This window comes from Branchiostoma floridae, chromosome 1 (genome assembly GCF_000003815.2).
Source record: "Branchiostoma floridae strain S238N-H82 chromosome 1, Bfl_VNyyK, whole genome shotgun sequence".
Classification (NCBI taxonomy): Eukaryota; Metazoa; Chordata; class Leptocardii; order Amphioxiformes; family Branchiostomatidae; genus Branchiostoma; species Branchiostoma floridae.
This window is the reverse complement of record NC_049979.1, coordinates 32,975,661-33,002,073: the sequence shown is the minus strand read 5'-3', so window position 1 is coordinate 33,002,073 and position 26,413 is coordinate 32,975,661. Positions and strand designations below refer to the sequence as shown.

Genomic DNA, 26,413 nt, shown 5'->3' with positions numbered 1-26,413 from the left:
ATAATCACAAAAGAAAATAGAAATATACTATATACATCCATTTTAATGTCTACCAACATACAAAATATCATGTCAATTTGTCATGTCCTTCTTTAGTTATCCATCTTTGAAGATTTTTACAAAAATGTCCCTGCAGTTCCAGAGTAACCTGCTAGGGTAAATATACAGCACATATCCCTTATGTCACAAGCTATCTGCCACCCAAAAATCAAGACCATAGCACATCCAGTTCAAAAGATCCAAAAACGAATTTCTTTTACAGTACCAATATCATATACCACGTGGCCCAAAATTAATCCTGACCTTTGTCTTCCCAACACCTACCCACAACCTAAATATCATCGTAATCCATTCATATTTTGCTCACTAGAGAAATCCGGACACACAGACAGACTGACGCACAGACACACCCAAAACTATATCTCCATTTTCCCTGGAAAGAAATATGAATCTGACTGGTTTCTTTTCAAATTTTCAGTTGCTGCATGTACATTTTTTGCTTGAATTCAGGAACCTGGGAATGCAAGCAGGAACATTTTCAAGCAATCAGCGGCTATGAGATAAGGACATTTTTGCGCCCTTTGGAAAGGAATCAAGATCATTTGGTGAAATTTGATCAAACGGTATTGAGGTGAGGAGATATTTGTTACTTAAATAGAAATATCAATCTAGAAACAGATATTATACTTTCACATAGAATAGGTAGTTATGCTTGAATCGAAGTTTGTTTTGTAAAATTTACCATTTGTTGGAACCTCAAGGCAGGGCAAACAGGTAATTGGATTTCCCTGAGGATTCTTCCAATCGTGCACTGGTTGGGGAGGATGTGACTCTAACGAGAGGAACAGGTATCGGCTGGTGCTAATATCAATAACATTCCTTTGATGTTTAATAGTATTTCTTGAGTAGATAAAACGTGTGTATACAAACATCAACAGAATTGCCAGCCAGCACTTTTCATTTATTATTTGTGGCATCCTGCTGTAATCTGTGTGTGTATTAAGAGTGTTTTAGATAGCAGAGTGTTAATTGAAATGTGCCAACATACCTGCATCCCGAGGATACTTAGTCTTTAGACTTTTTGTGTAACTTCTTATATATCTGGTAGTCATCTTGATTTTATTAGCACAGTGAACCAACAGTTGGCAAAAGCAAATTTGACTATGCGGATGAGAGAGAGCTTAGAGGTCAGCGGTCATGACAGGCTTCTAGAAGGAAATCTCTCTATCCTGGTTTACTAATAACCGATCTTACTCATTTTGTCGATTGTGACATTTCGTATAATGGTTTTCTGATTTAGCAATATGACTCAAGTAAACGGGTACAATAACGAAATGATTTCCTTTACAACAGCGGTCTTAAGGACAAATCATGTTCAAAATGCTTTTCGCCTCCACACGATCCGGCAACGCCAGAGCAAAAGAAAGCGAGTCTGACAAGATACGAAAGACGGTAAGTTTTGATTAGTAATTACCTCCATAAAATGTCACGGAGGTTATATTTTACCCTGTGTTTATCTGTGTGTGTGTGTGTGTGTGTGTGTGTGTGTGTGTGTGTGTGTGTGTGTAAGAAAAGTATAACTCAAGAAAGGCTGGGTGAATTGGTTTCATACTTGATGTGTGATGTTGGTAGTGTGTGATAAAAACTGCAAATGATTAGATTTCCCCCCCCCCTAGCGGCTTTCCTTGGTAGAGCAGCGCAACTCTCGCGTTTGCTATCTCGTGTTCTAAACAAGCTATGATCACGATACGGAGTTGTTAGATACCTCTCGTGTTTAGACAGAAGTGACACAAGTTTGTGCCCCTAACGGCTAGTTTTGGCATAGCAGGGGCATTTTTGTCAAAAACTTCTAAATACGATAACTCGAAAAGGGAACAACGGATTTCCATGATTTTTGGTTGAAACAATGTTGTACAAAATGAAATATTGGGAAACAAATTATGCAAAATAAGAATACATTTGTTAATTAATGAGATTTTTCTATCATAGCAGATTTTTTTATGTATGTCTTGTCCCGGACGTGAAAGGGTCTTGACTTTTGGCTGGTAGATAGCTTCCAGTGTCATGACAAAGTGGAGCAGGTTTCAGCCAGATACCATTCTCTTACGGAACGTTTTTGTCAAGACATCCCAAAGTGGATGACTGCAGAAAGGATGGAAGGATTGGCATCATTTTAGGCATGCAGTTAGCTTGGGTAAAGATGTTCATAATAATATGTATGTTATGCAAATGATGACCTAATTTGCATGATTAATTAGGAATAATTCCATTGTTTGCAATAACTGGACTTAAACAAATGTAACACGTTATTGAAAAATGGGTGTCATCAGCACGTTGTTCCATAGGACTGATTCTATTATCACCAACCCGGAGAATAGGGAGAGAGAGATGGAACACATAACTAAACATTACGTAAGTGTGGTTACCCTGAGTGGGCAGTATCCAGGGCACACAAGTGTGGTGTGGTTTACCACATCCGGTGCAACGGACAGAACATCAGAGGCCCATATACCGAATCGTACATCGGGGAAACGAAACGACCTTTAAAAACCCGTTTCATGGAACAGAGGCGTCGCAGCTCAACATCCTCAGAGGTATCTCAGCATATACACGTCGAATCTCCGGGCCACTCCGTGTCTTTGGACCAAGTACGTATCTTGTACTCTGAACAGGATTCATTCGTGAGGGGCGTCAAGGAAGCTATTTACAATAAGGCACATCAACCCTCGTTGAACCGTGATGGCGGCAGGTTTCGCCTTCCCGCCATTTATGATTCGCTGCTACCTGAGGTCATCCGACGACCTCCGGATTAGTGCAGCGAGTCATTTCATATGAAGAAGGTCGGAGTGTTCGGCCGAAAATTTATGGTGAGTTTCTTTTAGCACTGCACGAAACGAAAGATTTCCACGAGTTCCCAACATTGTGCACGATGGTGAAACTTGACGTGTCCTCACCGTGGGCACAGGTTTCCACGTACCGCCTGTTCCCGCGTGCCCCTACAATGAAAATCTGTGCGCACGATAGGGCACGCGAAGAGTCCACGCTTCCCACTGTTGCACACTTCCCGTGTTGAACAATTATCGTTAACAAAGGAGGGCTGAGAAGGGTCTGATAATTTACTTATGTGAATTGCCAAGTAAAAATACCCAGAACGCTTGCCACATTTCGGTCTGTACTTGTGGGAAAATCAATAATGAAACCGACGCCAACAGTACGCGAAATAAGATTTGTAACACAATCGTGCCGCGAAACAAGCAAACTACTTTACCTCTATTTACAGATAACGTGTAAGATAAAAGTCACTAGTGAAACAACATATTCAATTTCAACGGATGTGCCCGATTTCTGTAACTAAACATATGAATTGTTTTCTATGCAACATTACATGAATTGATTGTCATCTAGGCTTTAACCTGGAGTGCGGCGCCTATCAATAGATAGATTCTATTAGATTGAAAGTGTTGTTTTTTGGTCGGTCGGCTTTGTTTATACAGTATATCATTACGCCGCATTTCGACAATATGTTGGATCTGCATTGTACTGACTCCTTGTTAGTAAAAGTTTGAATCGATTTTTTTCGACAAAGATATTTAGGTTATGGAGAACTTCAATATTTGTATACTTCACTTTCACAGTGTAATTTTTGGTTTATATCGGTAATATGGAGATTGTCTGCCTGGCTTGGTTTTTGGTTGAATATTGAGGGGCGGAAGTTTGACCCGCCATGTAGTTGAATACTAATCAACTCATCAAATTTCTGTCACAAGTGGGTACTACCGACCGTTAAAGTCAAGTATTAACCCTCTAACACCCGAGTGGGGTCCATTTGGACCCCAGGCGTACATTTTGAAATGCAATTTGAACATTTTTGATCTGAAGAAAAAATCCTTCCGTGACTTTGTCAGTCAATATGTCTTATACCTTCTCCTAAGTTCTCGCAAAGATTGGTACAATAATGTGGAAATTATAATGAAAGTTTGTGTTCAGTCCCTCTGGGGTCCAAACGGACCCCGGCAAAAATGTGTAGTTTTTAAAACAAACTTTGGAGGATAACCCCTTAACCACTTACAGTATGACTACCAAACTTTTAGACAATAATAAGAATGTAACCTTAAATCATCACAAAAATTTCTGTGTCATCAACATGTAATGTGACGACATTATGACGTCATTTGCTTAATCAGGGCGGCCATCTTGAATTTTGACCAATGACTTCGTGAAATTAGCATAAATTGTAAATTTTAAGTCATGAAAATTACATTGAATTTCATAGAATTTTAATGTTGTCAGAAAACAGGTGTAGTTTTACAAGAAAACCTTGTTCAAATTGAAACTGTCAAATTTTGGCAAAAATATGCCTGTGAGAATATGGTCATAGGTCTCAACCCAAAAAATGATAAACTTACTTTATTGACCAAAAACTTTTGCAAACAATATTTTGTGATAAATCACCAAGTTTCGTAGCTTAAGCTCAAGCCGTTCATGAGTTATGCGACATAAATGTCGCTGAGGGCCTCAAAATTCCCCTATCTGGTCAGAACAGGTTTAGTGCAAAACGTGGTCCTTCTGAACTTTTGCATAAATTATGATAATGAGTTGGAATTAGCAACACCTTAACATCTGAAAATCTTCCTCTTACATTGACGAAGCAATGTATACACAATAATCGCCGATTAGAAATGGTACTGAGATTTTATGAACAAAACATTTTGGGGTCCGTTTGGACCCCACTCGGTCATTTTAGTCGCAAAAAAAGGTCGGGTGCTTGAGGGTTAAAGCAAGGTGAAAAGCAAGGAGGTTAACTACTGGACTTTCACAAGCACCCATCCGCTAATACACATTTCATTGTTTTGTTTTGAAAACATGGCGCCCCGACGTACGTGTCTCATAGCCTCCGTCGCAGGCTACAAGGAGGGTTGGATTTTATTTTATGGGGGCTGGTTCGCGATTTTCAATGTTGGGAGGGTAAATTTTGGGCTGGGAAAGCCCGTGGCAGTGAAAATGACGCCTCTTTTAAGGACAAAGGGTGTAATTACGGCGCAGTCGAGGCCCGGGGAGATAATTAGGTGATAATTAGCCGCCAAATTATGCACCAGTCATTTGCGAACAAAAGCATACGTCATTAGTTTCCACGCGTACGCACATGTGTACTAAGGTGGCACAGCTAGTGCACACGGGTTTCCACAGGAAGGGCACGTAATGCACACGCAAGTGGTCCGTTTACTCGGATTTGCACAGGTGCCCCATATAGGGGCACGTCACGTTCGCACAGTGGGCACCCGTTGAAACTCGTGGAAACTGAATTTACTTGCATGTGTACACGGGTTTGCACAGCGGAAATCTGCCTTTTCGTGCAGTGTAGTGTTGGAACAAAGTTTAAAATTGTTTCAATATGGAATCTACCAACACAAATGAGCTTTCGGACTGGAGCGCGACGTCATGCGGCCTTCCACAAGGTACAGTACTGGGGTCGATTGTTTTTCTTGCCCTGATAAACAGCGCCGCCGAGAATGCTATGTCATCACGATGGAAATTCGTAGACGACCTGAACTTGATCGAGAGTCGTACAACGAGTGACATCCCTTTGGTCCAGCACGACCTCGATGGACTTAACAACTGGTCAACCTTGATGGTTTCACTGCGAGGCCTTGTATATTTCATGTATATTGTTGAGTGAATAAACCAATCTACTACTACTATATTCGGAAATGTAACACTTGTTAATTATCATAGGTTGGATATAAGCAGATGCTATATATGGTAATGAGGAACTCATTTGCATAATTTATGTACGCATTGAAAAAACGCTTTAAGATTTATAATGGGATTTTTTTAATTGTGACATGTGTACCTTAGGCCACGTTGATTTGATTATATGGATGACATCCGCGCTCGCACCAATTTTCGGCCATTTCCAAAAAAAAGAAGTTTTCGACCACACAATAAATTGTGCAAAGCAGCTGTAATATGAGCACAAATATTCCGTAGATCGAAAAAAAAGTATCAGAAAACAGATAACTAATGCCATATATAGAATGCCAAAATGAATCTAAAGTCAAAGAATAAGATGTGAAAGGACGAAAAGAAAAAAATCTATTGTTGGTTGGGGGAGGTACCAGTACAGAAAATTCAGGTCCAGAGGATCATGGTATACCATACTATGTGTGTTTAGTCCTATGTTCAACCGTCCTGGCTACTTTGATTTCATACTGAAGGCAACTTTTTTTTTGGCCAAACTATTTTTTATACGCTCGCTCGCATCAGTTTTGGAGTTCCCGGAGGATGTCATCCATATAATCAAATCAACATGGCCTTAGTAAATGATGAAAAACACCATGCCTAAATTATGATAATGTGTTAGTAAATTGCATAAAACTTACAAAAGCTCTAAATTTTATTTCATGGAGATATGAGGTCGCCTAACTCTAGTTTTATTTGTCATCATCAGAAAAGTGAAAAAAATTAAAGGTACCAGATCTAACATTCTTTTGCCTTATGAATAATTTTATTCTACACCTCTCCCCAAGGAGGATAGGAATAGGGCCAATGTTGTCCAAGCAGAATAAGCAGCTAGTATCAATGCCATTTTATTACTTTATGCCACAGGAAAATATGGAGGCACTTTAGAGGGATAATTGATTTACAAATTCGGAATTGTTTCCCATAACATCTTTGATATGGTAGTCATGCTGTTTAATATTTCTCCACCTCCGAGGTCGGAGAAGGATAATGTATGAAAAAAACAAACAAATTGCACTACATATGTTTGCTTACCCGTATCCAGACGGGGGGGGGGGGGCAAAAGGGCTCGCGGCAAATGTCACGTCGTATAGCTCCCAAACGGCTTGCGCTAGAACAACAAAACTTGGAGTTTTTTCTAGAATATTGTTGGGAAATATTTGCAAAAAAAGTAAGTTTATAATTTTTCGTGTTGCCATGGCAACGGGTTTCTAAAAGGCCAATTTTACAAAAATCACAATTGGATTTTAAGATTTTCTTGCTAAACATTTATAATTAAATATTCATAAATTGTTCTGATGATATTACGTAATTGGTCAAAATCCAAGATGGCCGATACTATCATGATGAAAAGTATATTAACCAGCTTATATTCACTCGGATTGCATCACTACTTAGTATTGTCTTATGGGAAACATTCATGTAAGTGTTTTTAATCAATTTCATGGGGTTTTACCGTTATAAGTTGAAAAAAAATTATCTTAAATAATTTCAGGTTGATAGTCCGAGATGACGGATAGCTAAATTACAGATGACGTCGTTTCATAACGTTATTTTGACGTTGTTGCGTCGATTTTAGACAACAGAAGTCTTATTACACTTCAATATTGATAAGTAACCTTTATTGGTAACTTTTTGTGTGAAATATTTCTATTTATATATTGTGTGAGGTATCATTGGAATTCACTGTTTTAGCCAAAAAGATCAATTAATGACGTCATATTACGTCATAACGATTTGAAAATTTCAGGAACTATAAAACTCGCAAGCATATCAACCCGTGCAAATTTTTGATCGTACGGTAGCCGTTTTGAAAATACGAACGTGGGGGAAGGGGGGTGGGGGTCGAATGTGACCCCCCCCCCCCCTCCAGTCCAGGGAACGCCAAAAAAGCCCAGTCTGGATAGGGTTATTATGGTAAACAAAAAAAACGTACGTCCAGAATAGGATGCCAAATTACTTTAACCCTCGGGTCAATTTAGAAAAATGTATTGCTTTTTCAAAGAAATAATATTTTCTATTTGCATGACAAATTGTAAACGTGTCATTTTTAGCACCAACGTTATTAACATGGAGATTTCGCATATTCCTTTAAAGGAGGATTGATCTACCAGACATGAAAAACCAAGTCGATGGCTTATCACCAATAAGTTACCCAGCACACGGAGTTTACGTCAGGCCGATGCGTTCTGTTTGGCTCAAAGGTGTGTTAATATCATTTACTGTTTATGCGGTAAAGATAAGAACATCGTCCCAAGAAATAAAGTGGAATACTTAGAGTCCATTCCGAGACACCATGAGGGTTTTTAGACAATATTTATAATTAGTCTGAATTATTTTGAACAAAATAATATCTGAGCCACAATAATTAAATTCTTTTCAAAAAATTGACTAAGAAAATACTCATCACTTTGAATTCCTTTGAATATTTTAGAAACATTTTGAAAATAACTGTACAAAAATATCTTTATTTAGAATAATTGTGAAACCCCTGTGTGATTATTTCACATTTACAAATATTTACAAATATTTGTAAACCTTGCCAAATGGTAAAATTAGTTTATTGCCCCCATGAAATTAAGCCCTATTGTTGCATCTGTATATTTTAAGATTTCACTACTGGGCGCTGGTGGATCCTTTGTGGTGGGCCATTGTTGCATGGCACCCAACCATACTTTGCAAGGATGTGTGAATTGCTATCTTCCCATCCCACTGAACCATTTACAAAAAATGGTAGAAAATGGTAGTAAATGGTAAATAATGGTAGAATGCCGTTATCATTATTTCGAAACCATTAGAAGTATCCAATTCCACACCATGAATATTTCCAAAGTTTATAAAGTTGAAACAATGTTAAAATATTTCTGAAGAATAAAATTTCCTAGACATATAATTACAAAACTTTAAAATCAATTCTAAACAATGGCAACAAACATCCGCATGGTGTCTTGGAATTGACTCTATATTTATACATTCAAATAAAAATATATATAAAAAAATCAGAAAACATAAAAAAGCTGGTCATTTTTAACTCAAGCCGTTTGGATATTATCTTATTCAAAAACTTTACTTCTTAGGTATTTTGTACAAATAAACCTAAAGAATTGGCTATTTCACTCCATGCTTTTGATGGTCAAAAAGTGCATGTAAAATTCCCACTTTAGAGAAATCATTATTGCTGCGAAATATACGCCAATCACTGATGTCAGTATTGGAAACTTTCCGTGATTGGTTAAACATTTTACAGGCGGGTCACCCGGCCAGTATTGACTAAAATGAATGCATAAGTATTTCTTTCTAACAGACTTGTAGTAGTGAATAAATTTACCAAGCCCCATTTGGCGATAAATTATTCACAGAAAATGTCAAAAAATACGAATTCCCACAGCGGAGAAAGGTCGTGCGACAGTTGTGAAAATGATGGTTGCACCCTGAGCCATTATGTCCAAATTGTTACTTTATTCAGCTGCGTTATACAGCAACTTGTATCCAAAATTCATAGTCTCTGACAATAGCTGTACTAATAGAGCTAAAAAGGGAAAACAAAACAAAGAAGAAATACACAAACACAAGACACACACAACTTAGGATAGATACTAAACAAAAGAATAAGTCCTCAACCCGCAACCCCACAGCACGAGCAAGCTGGTCTATGTATGTTAGTCGAGGTCGCCCAGCATGTGCATACCGGTGTGTTGGCTTCCACAGTATGAGTTCACTAGCAAGCTCTGGTTTATTCCTAAAACAATGACCGGCAAATCTGGTCCTACGCTCCCGGATGATGGTTGATATGGCGGGCATATTGCCATACAACTGTTCTTTGGTAGGATGTTGTTTCTATGACTTCCCATATTACACAATCAAATTGAATTAACGACGATAGTAAGAAAATATCTAAAACTACCTTGTAACAATTAGTTTTGATCAAATACCCTTACATAACTTACGGGACGACTGAATTTCACCTGAAGTGCCCTCGAAGAGAAATGGGCACTTATGATGCTCGATCTGTAATTCAGGCCCATGACTCCAAACATGCTCTGCTAACCGAGTTGAAACTGCAACATATGGTTACAATTCAATCAGTCCCTATCTTGAAAATTAAAAAGCAACCTTTCAAAAATACGATCAATAAAAAAAGTCGCCATCATGTTGCTTCATTCGCAAGTCATTTAAAACCGGTGTCACAGCGATGTCGCCCCTGGGGGTAAAAACACTAGCGAACTCGTCTTTCCCGGCTAAAGCAGGAACAGGTTAATATGGCATTTTAGAAGTTAATCGGTATAAATCACAAACTGCAATTTTAAAATGATATAAGTACATCAGGTTGATACATAACTCCGTCTATAGTATCAATATTAACGTTCTTGCTGCAAAAAGAAATTGACATATACGTACTATTACCACACAAACTATGTTACTTCCAGGTGCAGTATAGTACCAGGTAGCGCACCTAACATGTAGTAGCCAGCTACTCTTGAGACCAATACGAGAAGTACTAGTAAGTTCTCTGGGGTGGGGTGATAACGCTAAAGGGGGGGGGGGGGGTAAACGCTAGTGAAGTGTTGTATTACTTCAATTTCTTATCTGGTCGTCTCTAGATTTCAAACATGATTTGATGAGTAACTTATACTTAGTAAACTTTCTCTGCCAGGCCACCAATGATGTAAACTACATGGGTGCCCGTAGCATACTGAAGGCAATCGTTTTCTTTATCTGGTCTTTATATAGTTTTACCAGCCACTTAAAAGCTTACTGAAAATACTATTTCCTGGTTCGAGCCAATACTGTCAAACTAATGACGTCATAATTTCATCACATTAGGTTATGATACTGTTAAATTGATCAGAATTTCTATGGATAATGTCTTCATTTTTTCTCTCCAAATTTTGGTAATCATGTGATTAGTCCTTACAGAATTACGGAGTTATAAGGGGTGGTCCGTCGAAGATTGACAAAAGCCCGGTTTGAATAGGTTTGACGTTTTTGCTACACAGGGATTCGAGTGGAGCTATTCAATAGCAGTGATGTTCACAGCAACAAGCAAATGGAGGTAAAGTATTGTAGTATTTACTTCTAGCATTTCCAAACCCTATTTAGAAATTAGATCGTGTTACAATAATAAATGTTTGGTGTTTACTTATGTTCCAATGGACTTGAGATAAAATCTTGAACTGTGCTTTTGTAAGATTTGATTTTTTATAATGGAAATATCAAACGGTCGCATAGTCGACATGGAATTTACACTTACATATTTTTTATAAACAAAGAAAAAATCATCAGAACATAAGATACATTAAGCAAAAACGCATTGCTACTATCAGACGTATCTTATTATTTTTACAAATACGTTTAAACATTAGATTGGCCCCTATTTTCTTAATTCTCTTACAACTGCCATTAAACTTTACATTTTTTTCTCTTATCAAAATTTATTTTTACCAAAGACAATGAACGTTTATCTGTTGAAGTTATAAAGGTATTGATATGGTGCATATGATACGAATGCTCTCCTATTTGATATCGGCACATCTACGTCATTCCAAATCATTTTGATACCTACCTTTTAGACTCGCATTTGTATCATCCCCAAGCCAATAAGATTACTTCTGTCATAGTTTCAGATAAATGCTACCAGAGGAATATTCCAACTGGCTGGGCGTGTACGATGGGTAAGCGTCAACGGAATTGGTGCCAACACACTAAAAATCTCGACACGGAGTCCATCCCTGCTAAATCTCCAGCTAAAGTACATCGTGTATAGAAATACAGAGTTTGACGCCAACATCGTTGACTTCGGTAAAGTATATATTCAAGTTATTTATAGAAAAAATAGGATACGTTTCCAAATCTGCAAAAAAAAGTTGGTGTAACCTATCAACATAATACAAAGAAAAAGAATGACTTAGATACATATTTGATTAGGAATAATATTCTAGATAACATAGGACTTTGGCTATGAAAGAAAACAGCAGTAATATAGCAAAAAAAATTAAAAATACTTTGTAAGAATCTTTGCGATTTTCTTCAAAAAAAGAAAATGGTTGCCATGGCGACACAGTTAAGATGATGAAAAAAGTTGCAAACTAAATTTTGGGAACAGACATGAAATTTGTGGCGTAAGCCTTTCTGGCGTTATGTGAGAAAGACGGCATTATTTGTTTTATTGCCCCTTCGTGGTCAATCTGCCTCTCGTTCTGCCTGCACGAAGACCATCATGATAAAGGCTTGTTTTAACACAACACATAGGCGAGTTGTGATGCTTCTCCAAGCTTCTCATCATGGCATCTACGTCTTTCCAGATGTGAACGAAACAATTCTTCTATTACTAACCGAGGGGCTTTCAAGTTCTGTGGTAACTTTAGACTGTATATATTAGACTGCATATGTAGTTACTGAGATATTAACGGAAACAAAATTTTCAATAACGGCTGCCTTTACCCTCAAGCACCCCAGTTGGGGACCCCAGACATAAATTTTGAAGTGCAATTTAACCCTATTTGAACGGGGGGAGGCTTTGAGGCTCGCGCCTTCCAGGTCACATAACGCCAGAACCGGTTACGCGCGAGCCACCGGATTTGTCGAGTTTTTCTAAAATATTGTTGGCAAGAAATTTAAAAAGTTTGACAAATTTTCCATTTTTTCGTGTTACTATGGCAACCGTTTGTTGACAGGCAGTTTTGCCAAAAATCACTATTTTTGGTTCTGACAGTGTATTTTTCACATTTATTTGCTATATTACTGCTATTTTGTTGCATAAAGAAAATCTTATATTGTTAAGCACATCTTTCATAATTATATATGCATAAATTATGCTAATTTGATGACGTCATCATCCCCAAAATCCAAGATGGCGGACCGTATGGCCAGATCAAGAATAACAAGCTACTTATCCCTTAAAATTTGTAACCACCTGGCATTTTTTCATCTAAATGAATGAATCTAGTCTATTTCCATTGCCCTTTGTGGTTATTTGTTGCAAAAAAAGTATTTCTAAAATTTCAAGGTGGTCGATATAATATGGCGGAGCCCAACTCGTATCTTAGATGTGCATAACGTCATTTCAAGACGTCATTTTGACGTCATTGATGTTGCTATTAGCAACGCAAGTCGTAATAAATATCATTATTCTGTTATCTGCACTTGTTGTTACATTTTTGTAGCATACCTTGAAGTTTTTTGAGAATACCCTTTTTTCATGGGTGCGACCAATATAATCAAATTGATGACGTCATAATTACGACATTTTACGTCAGGGTAACGTCAAACGTCAAAACAATTTAGATATTTTCTCGACATTATGTCCTACAAATTTGGGGGCCTTACGGCACGACGTTTTAGGGTTATAGGACTTAAAAGTGGTGGGCCTCAAAAGCCCCCCCCCCCCCCCGTTCAGGGATGACCAAAAAAGCCCGGTCTGAATAGGATTAACCCGTGATGTGACGTAGATTACCGTATGGGTTTTGTACAAATACAGTTTTTTCGGCTTCATTTATCTATGTGGGACAGTTTGACATGATTAGGTGAGAATAATTGTAGCTCATTATCATAATTTATGCAAAAGATCATGAGGACCACATTTTGCACTAACGCTATTCTGACCGGGTAAGGTATTTTTATGCCCGCGTCAACTTCAAAGTAACATAGCCCCTGAATAGCTTATGTTAGGGTCACGAAACTTGGTCCCTGTTGAGAAAATGTTGATAGCAAGCAATTCAAGTGAATAAAAAAAGTTCATCATTTTTAATGTTGCCATGGCAACGGAATTCTGACAGGCATATTCATTACACAATTTTCTAATTTTGGCTTTAACATTCAAGTTTTAAGGTTTTCTTGACAAACCACATTTGTTTATGACATCTTATGAAATTCAACGTAAATTTCATGATTCAATATTCATAATTCATGCTAATTTGATAACGTCATCAATCAAAATTCAAGATGGCGGCCAATTTAAGCTAAATGACATCTTGGCGTCGTCATATAACATGATAATGACATAAAAGTTGTTACCATAATTTCGTTGCACATGTACATCATTCTCTGAAAATTTCGTGATCATACGATAAGTAGTTTAGGCGCGGGTTCCAGAAGTTTGTTTAAAAAAATGCTGGGGTCAGTTTTGACCCCACTGGACCATACATAAACTGTCTACGATAACTTAATCAACAATAAGCCAATCTCGGTTAAAAACGTAGAGAAGTTATAAGACATACATAAAAAACAAACTCATAGAAGGAAATTTGTTTTAAACCAGAAATGTCATAATGGCACATATTAATATTCGTCTGGGGTCAGTTTTGACCCCATACGGTGATTTGAGGGTTTAAAAAAACTGATGTTATTTAGAATGTCTGTAATTAATAAAATTGCTTAAGTAATGTTAATTGAAGACATCGTCTGCCCAAAAGCTAGTTGGCGGACCATATTGCCGGATTAAGAATGACTACCTTATTTTTTCTTAGTATTTAGAACTACCTGGTATTTTTGCATAAAGAAGGTCTACTTGATTTTTGAGAATCAAAGGATGGTAGATATAATATGAATGAATGAATACCTTTATTGTACAATTTTGCCCAACCGAGGTAAGTACAGGTCACAACAAGTCAGGATATATACATATAAAAGTATCACAAATCTAGTCTATAAGATAGCGGAGCAAGACTTGTATCTTACATATACATGGTGTCAATTTAACGTAATTGATATTGAAAAAAAAAGTTGCAACGGCCAATATACTAATTGTTATCTGCCCTTGCTGTGACGTATTTCTATTTTGACCTTGACGTTTTCGAGGAATACCCTTTATACATTGCTCCGGAAATACAACACAGTGGTGACATCCTAAGTGCGTCTATTACGTTTTCATAGTGTCATATTTTCAAAATCTTTAGATATTATATCTACATCGTTCTCTTAAAAAAACTGGTGGTCACATGATGTGTCGATAAAGAGTAACATGAGTTAGAATGGGGGGGGGGGGGTGCTCAAAAGCCCCCCTGTCTGGGGTTGACGAAGAAAACCGTTCTGAAAAGGGTTAATTTTTGATTTGAATAAAAAAAAATTCTGTCCGTGACTTTTGCAGTGAATAGATTTCTACATCTTTCTGCATCTATCCGTTTGGACCCCACTAATTTTAGTTGCAAAAACGTTAATTGAAGTTAAAGAAAGCCCGAACACTATTACAAAAGCAAAAGTGACATTCTACAATTCTATCAAGTTCCACATAAGTTGTTGCGTTATTGTTTATCCTCAACTGCAATATAGAATTACCCTATTTCCTTTTAGCTAAAATTCGTTTTTCGGAGACAACTGTGACCATGCCAATACATATTCAACATGTACAACTGCCCTGGCTGTTTATCGAAGGAAAAGGTAATGTGACTTATCATCACTTTCTACTATTGTTTAAAGCGAACTTTTCATTGGCTATTTGCAACATTAGCAATATCATTGGTTGTTGTTGCTTATAACGTGTGGCACTCAAATAATTCATTAACGTAAAAATGTAATGTCTCATTAGTAATTTTAACATTTTTATGTTCCAATTGAAGGCCAGATTCAGGATAGAGTGACTGTTGCTGTCAAGACATTTCTTCGTTATAGTAGACTTCGAAATGCAATTAAAGCTGTTGATCAACTGTACCCTGGGACAAGAATAGTTGTTGCTGATGATACACCCGACCACCTATTCACTAGTTTCCAAAGTAGCAACGTGGACCACTTTAGGATGCCAGCATATACGGTCTGTATCTCGGAAATATAAACAAATGATAAACAAAACTAACAGGGCGTGGCTTACACAGTTTCCTTTAGACGACAGAATGACGTGATTGAATCACGTCATCTGTGTTTTAGCTATCCGGCATTTTGGAATATCAACCTTCAATGTCTTAAGATACATCTTTTTTAACCAATAACCCTAAAATCCTATGAAACAGGTTGAAAAGTTCACATGAATTTTTTCTGTATTACCATTGTATTATAGGCTATCTTGGATTTCGACCAATTTCGTCTAACATTAGCATAATTTATGCATATCGATTTATAAATGTCACACTAAAGTATGTTAGATGTTAGAATTATATGAAAATAAATATGATTTAGCAATAAAAACTTAGAACCCATTGATTAAACAAAGCATGGTGATTTTTGGAAAATATGCCTTTGTAAAATGTGGCAACACGAAAAATCATAAACTTACTCGATTTTTTTGCAAATTGTTGCCAGCAATAATCTAGGATAACTCGCTTAGACTTGTTGTTCTAGCACAAGCTGTTTAGTATACATACGACGTCATATTTGGCGAGGGAAATTTAAGCAGCCTCCATGCCCCACACTCAGTATCTTTCTAGCGAGGGCCATTCTTATTGTTACTGACAGGTCAACGACAGTTACTACGGTGTGAATAGCCCGAACGAGTGGCGGGACATTCTGACCCTGACCATCATGTAAATGGCATAAACTCGAACAAAGCTGGCATCGTTGACCTATATAACCTTCTTGTGCTATTTATTACGGTTTGAAAAGTTTACAATGATGAACAAAAGCTAATTTGGACTTCAGATTTTGAAATGATGGACCTGCAACAGTTTTTGTCTCGTATCATCACGCGATCCGTCACTTCAGTCGTATCAGCACACCGATTCAAATAAAATATATAGTGGCATAGTGGATTAACCAATAGACCTTATGGTCTCGGGTACGAATCCAAGTTGGCTTACTGTTTTACGATAATATTTCACTATTGATCACTTCAACGATCGTACATATTGAAATATTGCTTTCATAAGGCTTTGCTTCTTTTGCACATTCCACTACCTTCTTGATACTATCTATTTTTGCTATTTCTGTGTATTCATTGAAATACATTGAAGTGATGCTGGTAATGTATTGGTGAAACATTACAGATTTGTCGGTGTTGTTTACAAACATGTATTTGAAACTCGTCTGTGAAAAGAAACAAATCGAAGAGAGACCTTGCAGATAAATCTATGGCCACAATATACAGTCACGATACAAACCTTGTAACGTTAAATGTATTTCTAAAATTGAACGTAAAAGAATCATGGTACGCAGTTCCAACTTACAAGGTAAGAATGCGGCTTTACTACATAATGAAACATAACGTTCGACTCCAAATAACAAGCGAAGAAATATCCTTAATCAACAGACAATTGGTGTGAACTATTCATCCCTGTCCCTCGCGTGCCACTAGATCAGTATGTGGTAATAGGTTACTTTGCAAGAGAACGAATCGACTTAATGGCGTGTCCTCGCTTGAAATTGTGTCAAGTTGGATAAGGTTAAGTTAACGCCCCGATTCCATGTACTGTAAAATATCCTAAAACTTTTTTTTCAAAGCAGCGCCTGTTGCTTTGCTCAGGTTGAAGTTGATACGGTATCACAGGAGTCTAAATGAACTTGCTTTATCAATCACCGATTACTTCAGCAAGTATTGTTCTTTCACAATTTACTCAGATAGTCTTTATATTCTTTTGTAGGTTGCAATGTTTTCTTGTACTGATGTTAGGTAGTCGGTGATTAAACGCGCTTGACATGTAAATTGTTATTTCACGTATGATAAACACCTTTTTCAATTTTAAGGGTTATTTTGCTGGCCGAAACCTTGGATTATCCCAAGTATCGACGGAATACTTTTTCTACCAAGATGATGATATGATGATCACAGAAGAAACAAAGCTAGACATGCTCGTATCATTTCTGGATAATACCAATTTTCACCTTGTAAGTATTAACAATCGTCATATTAATCAAACATAATGAGTTAGAGTTTTGTGACTTTGTGTATTGTTGATGTGTGTGTGCGTTTGTGTCCGTCAACAGAGCATTGCTCTCCCCGTGTTTAAGGACAGCCACACCTTAGTGACATTAAAGATCACACAATACGAGTAGGGGTCCTTCCCGATGTGGTTTAAAATCTACAGTCCTCCAGTCGCATCTGGGGCAATTACTGACGTGTTGAGGTTACCTAAGTGGCGCCGCATGGCAGCTCACTCCAGACCCTTGCTATTGTGTGTAAGTAGGGTGTGATTAAAGCTGGACATACTCAGATTTTGGCGACTTTTAATGGCACTGCATCGTAACTTCCCTTTCTTGTGTGTTTTAAACAAGCTATAGTTACGACTAAATTCGACTAAAAACTTAGTCTGTTTACAATGCCCAAACGAAATTTAATGAGCTCTGAGACTAATACATGGTGTCATTTGTCATTACTGTTTTAGTCTTTTCGGCAGTCTACTAGAAAATCGCTGTCCTCCCCTGAAGTCTTATAGCACGAGGGCTGCAAATTAGCGTGTACCCGTATCAAATTAAAACTTGTCAGGTGAATCCAAGGTGTAACAAAAGCACTATTTGATGTAATTGTACATTTTTTCCCTAAATACGTATACTGCTAACAAAATACCTATGATCCGACTTATGTTTATTTTCTGCAGGTGAGCGTAGCTGTTGCACGTAACTTATTTGCTACGACCTTTGATATTTTTGGAAACAAGTCCCGAACCTGCATTGACCAAAAGACAGACCCTGGATATTACATGGCAATCAAAAACTTTCCTGGTAAGAGTTTTGATACTATGTCAAGCAATTCTTTCTAATTAGAATACTAGTTTACCATATGAACTAATTCATCACGGGTGGAGGAGAACTCACAGACTGTCCGGTGATACAATAGGGAAAGAGAATAGCGAACTCATTTCTGTAAACTCTTTAGTGAGTGTTCAGACAGGCGGGTTTTCTATCACGAAGTCGTGACATCTTACAATATATGTATATATATATATCGTTCGGCAGTAATCCCCGCCCGCGTCAAGATTGGGTTCAGGGATAATAAGCTACTTATACTTCATGTATGATAAGGACCGAATACATCATCAGATTAAGTCTAATTCACATCTAATTATGCAATTTTTCACTAAATTACATAATATTTTATACTTGTAAGAAAAGAGCAGTCATCTGGGAAAAATAATAGCCTGAAAAATACTTTGTAAAAAAACATACTTAGCTGTTTTACGTTAAAAATTACTTATCAACAACTATATAATATATTCAGCCAGATCAAACATTACACTTCTTTATGCCAAGTTTATATTACTAACACATTACTTATATTCAGGGTTCTATGCAAATGATGTCGGACTGAATGCATTTCTTGCGTCTACCAATGAAGTGAAAGCTGTCGGATTTGACCCACATCCCGCGTTGGCACGATTGGGACACGGAGGTACACATATTCTGCTCAATGCCAAACATAACTTTTCAATAATAAATTCAACGAGTCATTTTAAATTTGCAGTAAAAACTTTTTATATCAAATAGCAGTTAATTCAAATAAAACGAAGTGTAACTCTATGCAATGCCAATGTTAACCTTATCCAGACAGACGTGCTAAAAGGGCCTGCGCAAACTTTGACGTCGTATAGCTCCCCAATTGCTTGTACTAGAAAATCCAAACATGGTGACTTTGCCTAGAATATTGTTAACAATTTCAATGAATAAAGAGTAAGTTTTTAATTTAACTTGCTGCCATGGCAACGGGTTTCTGAAAGGCAATTTACAAAAATCGCTAATTTTGGTCAAAACAATGTGATTTAAAGACTTTCGATTGAAAATTAACTTCTTTTTATATATCTTTGATGTCTTACACATCTTAGTTGAAAATTTATGATTAAATATTCATAAATTCTGCCAATAAGATGACGTCAATTGTCAAAATCCAAGATGGCCGACAATATTTTGATGGAAAGTATAACCAGCTTATTTTTACTCGGATTTCATCACTACTTGGTATTTTCTAACAGCAAACATGTGAACGTTTTTAATCCATTTTCAATGGCAATGGGTTTTAGCGTTATATGTTGAAAACAATGCTTCTTAACACTATTATGGTTGGTAATTCACGATGTTGGATAGCTAAACTACAGATGACGTCATTTTAACATTGTTGAGTCAGCTTTTGGCAGAAGTCTTAAACTTATTGGTAACTTTGTGTGTGAAATATTTAGGTATAATTGAAATTTTAGCCAAAAAATCAATCAATGATGTCATAATTATGTCATATTGCATCATAATGATATTGAAATTTTAAGAATTTTAAAACTCGACGAGTATATCACCGCCTGCAAATTTGTTGATCGTACAGCATTTGAAAATACCAAAGGGGGGGGGGGGGGTGTGCTGACGCCTCCCCCGGTAAGCCCAGTTGATAGGGTTAACAGAACATTTTTTTCAACTTTTCAGGGCAATTAAGGTTAACAAAAAGCTTCCTCAATTTAAACCAAATAAGTCTGTTCAACCAAAGATATATGATTCATTACATAATTCCCTATATTGAAAAGAAAAGTGTTTGCTGATAGTTTGATCCATACACCTACTAACTTTCATGAAGGCAAGATTCCCCACACTATTTGGTTTTAGGCAGCTACTTTTGCGATTATTTTATCAAAGATACTGCACGTAATATCATTTACAGTTGTTTGGACATACTTACTTAATCAAACCTTATGGATTATCATGATAAGGTATCCACGCTTATAAAAAATACAATACAAAAATGTATTTGAAAAAAAATAGATAAGACTAAAAGTAATTAAGGGTCAATAACCCTCTCCAGAGTCTATTTGGCGTCATAACGCCTGGTTATTTGCTATAACTAACAAATGAAACCGCCGAGTGAGCGAAGCGAACAAGGTTGCTTTATGAGATGGTCTTACTACTATTTCTTGTTTCTTGTTCCGGTTATTTCATATACTCTTTTTGTCAAACAGCTGTATGTTTAGAGAGATTCAAAATGAATATTCCGGCTAAAATAATAGCACATCGTGCTAAATGTTTCATCAAAAACCCATTACTTATATTGATACCATCTTTATTTCTTTACAGAGTTTTTCCTATCCGCTCTTGGAAGGCTCCGGATAGCCGCTTGTGAAATTTGCTCAATTCGCCACATGAAGGGAGGATTCGATGCTGGAAACTACACCTTGTACCGTCGTGTTAGTAAGAAAAATACACTGGAAAGGAATATATACAACCAATACATGCATAACGTTGACTGCTTTAGGAAACAATGGACAAGAAGTGGGGAGACGAACCGAAATATTAAAAAAGTAAATAAAAACAAGAAAAAAATAAAAATAAAGAATAAGGAATAAAAGTGGAATTATAATAGAAAAAATTTCTAATAAAGTCGATTCGAACATACCGAGTGGGTGTTTCTCTCCTTGGGATTAAAAGCATTAATATATATATGAGATGAGTAACAGTTGTTTTAATGTGTTGACGTTTGAAATGTTATATTACTACAAGGGGAGATCAAGAACTTCTCGGCCTCATCTAGAAATACTATCTCATCTCAACTTTTAGAGCACATATCTTCGTAGTATGAAGTCTTTTATCAATATCCTCCAAATGTCAAAGCATTAAAGTCATTACTTTGCAGGCAACGCATTTTCAAAAATCAGTAGGCAATTGGCATGAAAACAAAGTTAAACTGTCATGAGACGTGTGGATCGAATTCCTTTTGCCGTAAATTCTTCGAAAACATTGTCAAAATGGTTGATAAGGATTCCTATTGTATATCAAGAAGAAAAAAACGGTCGTCTGATATCCTGCACAGCAAGTTCACCCGCACAGCACAGATCGCAGCTATTTGTCTATTTTTTTTCGTTTCTCTTATCTACCTTTGCTAGGTGTTGCCTGCAAAATAATGATCCAAATAACCTAAAAGTCGGAAAACTTCAATAAAAGACTCTGTACTTTACATAAACGTGTAGAAATCTGAGTTGTGCTAACTATTTCTTGGTGATGCCAGGGACATATTGATCACCCCTTGTAAATACAAAACAATATTACGAAACATTTCAAAACATGACAATATTGGCTATAGTGTATGCTTGGGTGACAGTGGTGGCTGTGTACTTAAGTCCGCCGACGAGGCTGAGTTGGAGAGATGTCCTGTTTAGCAACAGTCATCATTCCGCCTCATCTCCGAATTCTATCTATTGTGTAAGGAAAGATTCAATCTGCTGATTCCAGCACAAGAAGGCTTCCACGGAACAGAAAACATCAACTGGAAGTGCTTTCCTGTATGCGTTAAAGTCCTGCCGAAATGTTCTTTGGAGTTCATGTTGGCCTTCGTTTCTTGAACTGGGGCGTGTATGCTCAGGTTCATGGTATTTCTGGCCTCCTTCAGTCTTGGCTTAGGGCCTTCCTTACGGAGAGAACCCAGAGGGTTGTCTTTGACGGTGGAACATCTAAAGCTGTCAAGGTCACCTCTGGAGTTTCGCAGGGTACTGTGTTAGGCCCTCTGCTATTCCTGCTCTACATTAATGACCTACCCGATTCCGTAGACTCACATGTTCGACTGTTTGCTGACGATTGCTTGATTTATCGAACTATCAGCAAGCCTTCTGACGCACAAGGGCTGCAGTCTGACCTCGATGCGCTAACAGAATGGCAAAATCGTTGGCTCATGTCGTTCAACCCCTCTAAATGTCACATCCTCCATATCACCCGTAAAAAGCACCCCATCATAACTCAGTACTCCCTCTGTGGAGAAGCCCTTACCGGTGTTAAGTCCCACCCCTATCTTGGAGTACAACTGTCCGACGATTTGCGGTGGGACACCCATATCAACCACGCCACTAGCAAAGCTGGTAAGGTCCTAGGAGTCATTCGGCGCAACTTGACCCATTGTCCATCTAGGGTCAAGGCCACTTGTTACAAAGCGCTGGTACGGCCTCACTTGGAATATAGTGCCATCGTCTGGGACCCGTACACCAACAAAGGGATACAGGCGGTGGAGGCCGTCCAGCGCAGGGCAGCCCGAGTGACCCTAAATGACTACCGGCAGACTAGCAGCGTGACACAAATGCTTTCAGACCTGCAGTGGCGCCCTCTCTCCGAAAGGAGGAGGAACGCCCGCCTCACCTTTTTCTATAAAGTAGTCAACAATAATATTAACATAGACGCCAGCAATATTCTGAAGCCTGCCCAAGGGCGCACCCGGGGTAGTCACGACTTCAAATATCAACACATATTTGCACGCACCGATATCTACAAACATTCTTTTTTCCCACGCACAATTCCCGAGTGGAATGCCCTGCCTGGCACGGTTGTAATAAGCGCTCCCAACGTTGAGCACTTCCGTGCCAGGCAGGCGGCCTGCCCGCCCTAACCCGGGAGCCTCAGCTCCCCCCCTACTTTTGCCCCTCGCGGGGTCATTTGGGGGTATCCGATGCAGATGCAGAGGTTAGAGTCAAGAAGCTTAGGACAATTCTACATATATTAGAAATAGCCAACACTAGTATTAGATTAGAATATTGTTTTTGACTGTCCATTGTCACTATGTGTATACCATGTACATGTACATGTACTTGCAATTAGCCCTCGGGCACGAACTTGCAAATAAACTTCTATAACATTCTAGCCTCTTTGCTTACACACATCAATTATAATTTATCAAGATAACCCCATTGCAGGTACATTTTATAAAGGGTCAAAATTACATTTGCAGTTTTATCAACATAGTAATTTTTATTAAATCTCCGTGGTAGTAAATGTACAATTTCTAGCCGTAATAAATGTGATGGCAAGCTTGTTTGTGTGTATTTAGACAATTGCTTGGACACTTTTGTGGGCTGTAGACTCTAGTGCGAAATGACCGACATGTTTCTGTGCGAGTTATGCACAATAACAAAAAGCAAAACACATTAAACAGGTAATTGTGTCTGTGACCATGCGAACCATTGTTACTCTACACACAGCGTGCGAATTTAACCGTTCATGCTTCTATTTCAAATAGATTATGGAAAACTGAAAACTATTATATATGAAAGAAACAAACATTTAACATCCCAGATCATTTCTTGCAGTTTTAAATAACTCAATAGATTACCATCCGTATCTATTTATTCATTGATTGGTAGTTCTGAACGACTAAGGCAAAGGCAATACAAATAAGATTGATAGAATAATATCGATATTGATGGAAGAACAATTAATAACAATTCTATAGTATACATTCACCATTGTAAGAATTAATAATATCTACTAGGTATAGCAAATTTAAGCCACTGGATTGGACCTATTTCTTTGTTATGTCGACGAAGCTAAAATGTATACGTAACGTGAGAGATGACCTTTCAAAGTCTATGTTATATCCGACAATCCGTTATCTCGTGAATATGGTAGAAAGCCGTAGAATTATGATAGTAAACAACACAGTCGACATCAGCTGTACAGTCTGGAATTCATTCCAACCGGTTCTTGAAAGCTTAGAGTGAATCACAATTGGATAACGAAGAAACCCTGGAATATGAAGACGATTGTGAATGCCACGCAAGTGCTTTAAAACGAATAATAACATTCTTAGAATTGAATCTATAAAAGAGATTGATCTGAGTTTTCCTTTTTTTACTTAACACTGTTCTAAATTATAACGACCGTCAAGTCAAATCTCGTGACATCAAATTGCACCACTCAAAGTCTGCAGATAAATTTTAACTTAGAAACCTAGCTTTAAACATGGCAAAGTTGTGCCCAGGCTGTATTTAACCCTATTCAGACGGTAAGGTGGCCTTTTGAGGCCCGCGACATCAATTTCACAAAGATTTGAAAATTCTACACTCGTTTTTGTTGCCATGACATCTTTCGCTGTCAGACATTTTGATGAAAATGGCCAATGTCGTTTTTATGCATTTTTTTTTACGTTTTTTTAACCCTATCCAGACTGTTTTTTGGGGCCTTTCCTGGATTGTGTGTGTGTGTGTGTGGGGGGGGGCTCGTTCGACCCCCCCTTCGTATTTTCGGAACGGCTTACTGTACGATCACCAAATTTGCAGGGGGGTGTGCTCATTGAGTTTTATAATTCCTGAAATTTTTATATCATTATGACATGATAAGACGTAATTATGACGTCATTAATTGATATTTTGGCTAAAACGGGGAATTACCACAATACCTAAATATCTCACTCAAAAAATTACAAATAAAGGTATCTTATTACTGTTTAATCGTTATAATACTTCTGTTGTCATAAGCCGACGGAACGACGTCAAAATGTCATCTGTAGTTTAGCTATCCGCCATCTTATGAACCTTAAATTTTTCAAGATACATTTTTTTCAACATACAACGCTTAAACCCCATGAAAATGAATTAAAAACGTTCACATGAATGTTTTCTGTAAGAAAATACCAAGTAGTGATGAAATCTGAGTAAAAATAAGCTTGTTATACTTTTCATCATAAACTCATTAGCATAATTTATGAATCTCTAATTATAAATGTTCAACTAAGATGTGTTAGATATTAAACATATGTGAAAAAAGGTTAGTCTAGCAAGAATATCCCATTGTTCAAACCAAAAATAGTGATTTTTTGTAAAATTTGCCTTTCAGAAACCTGTTGCCATGGCAACATGAAAAATCATAAACTTAACCAGTTTATTTAATTGTTGCCAACAATATTTTAGGAAAACTCATTAAGTTTGGGTGTTCTACCGCAAGCCGTTTGGGAGCTCTAGGAGGTCAGAGTTGGCGCAGGCACTTTTAGCCCCCCCCCCCCCAAGTCTGGATAGGCTTAATATTACCGCTATTTTCTTTTACATGAATGAAGTATTTTGTTATCTAGAAAATCTTTTATAATTGGATATGAATGACGCATGCTAGTTTGAGGACATCATCGCTTTAAATCCAATATGGCGGATCATATGACCAGATCAAGAATAGCTAGCTTATTATGCCTTAGAATTTCTAACTACCTTTTTTTCGAATTGAAAACGTTTAAATAAATATTTAGATATATTTCATTACCTTTTGCGATTTTTGCTGATAAAACTTTTTTTTTCATTCAAGGTGGCGGATCTAAGATCCCGGATTCTTGGCGAATTCAAGCGAATCCGTAACAAATCCGAACAACGGAAACGTTTATTCGGAAAGTGAAGACGACTAATATACGAACATATAAGTTTGCGAGAAATAAGACTAAACTTGTCTAAGTCTAATACGTCTAACTATTGGTAACATCCGTATCTACTGCAGTTTCAAGTGATAAGAAAGGCAGGAACAGAATATGTCATAAATCATGTACTATAAATCCGAACGGGTGGGGTAGAAAGTAATGGTCTGAAAAATTATTGTAATACGAACACAACATCAAATGATTGCATCAGCAAATAGATTACAAATATAATTTGACATGTCCATGTAGTAGATGCATACATTTTATCTCAGTTTTTCAACAATTCCTTTCTAAAAAAACTCCTAAATACTGCCGACTTACCCTGGCAGAAGTATTGTCCGGTGTTCCTCCACATGTTCTATATACGTATCCACTTAACTTTTAACCCTTATCCAGGAACCTTATGTAGGGTTCTTATTCAGGGTCCTTACCCAGGGTCCTTATCCAGGGTTCTTATCCAGGGTCCTTATGTGGGGTTCGTATCCAGGGTCCTTATCCAGGGTCCTTATCCAAGGTTAAGCTGATTCTTATCCACGCTGTTATCCAGGGGCACTGACAGACACTTCGGGCTAGGGTAGCTTATACAGGTCTTGGGTACATAGCTAAGGGCTTAATATGTCAGAACGGGGAAGAGTCTTTTATAACTTATATACTGTAGATTGAGGCTAATATTACCTAATATTACACATA

General features: G+C 37.5%; 2 protein-coding genes across 4 annotated transcripts in view; both read left to right on the top strand.

Annotated features, from left to right (window-relative positions):
* LOC118410769 (beta-1,4 N-acetylgalactosaminyltransferase 2-like) overlaps positions 1–21,020 on the top strand; it is a 23,861-nt gene extending 2,841 nt beyond the window's left edge. For 2 of the 3 annotated variants that reach the window (XM_035812579.1, XM_035812588.1), the window contains 11 exons: positions 511–631; positions 1,354–1,452; positions 7,837–7,943; positions 10,737–10,792; positions 11,358–11,538; positions 15,028–15,114; positions 15,294–15,484; positions 17,347–17,487; positions 18,198–18,321; positions 18,881–18,988; positions 20,647–21,020. In XM_035812579.1, the coding sequence (XP_035668472.1) occupies positions 511–631; positions 1,354–1,452; positions 7,837–7,943; positions 10,737–10,792; positions 11,358–11,538; positions 15,028–15,114; positions 15,294–15,484; positions 17,347–17,487; positions 18,198–18,321; positions 18,881–18,988; positions 20,647–20,915 (1,484 nt within the window). In that variant the 3' untranslated portion in view covers positions 20,916–21,020. Of the gene's footprint in view, positions 1–478; positions 632–1,353; positions 1,453–7,836; positions 7,944–10,736; positions 10,793–11,357; positions 11,539–15,027; positions 15,115–15,293; positions 15,485–17,346; positions 17,488–18,197; positions 18,322–18,880; positions 18,989–20,646 lie in introns of all 3 variants that reach the window. The other variant, XM_035812570.1, reaches the window with a different exon arrangement.
* The window catches only part of LOC118410961 (homeobox-containing protein 1-like), a 1,064,572-nt gene that overhangs the window by 365,756 nt on the left and 672,403 nt on the right, over positions 1–26,413 (top strand). The gene's annotated exons all lie outside the window — the stretch shown is intronic.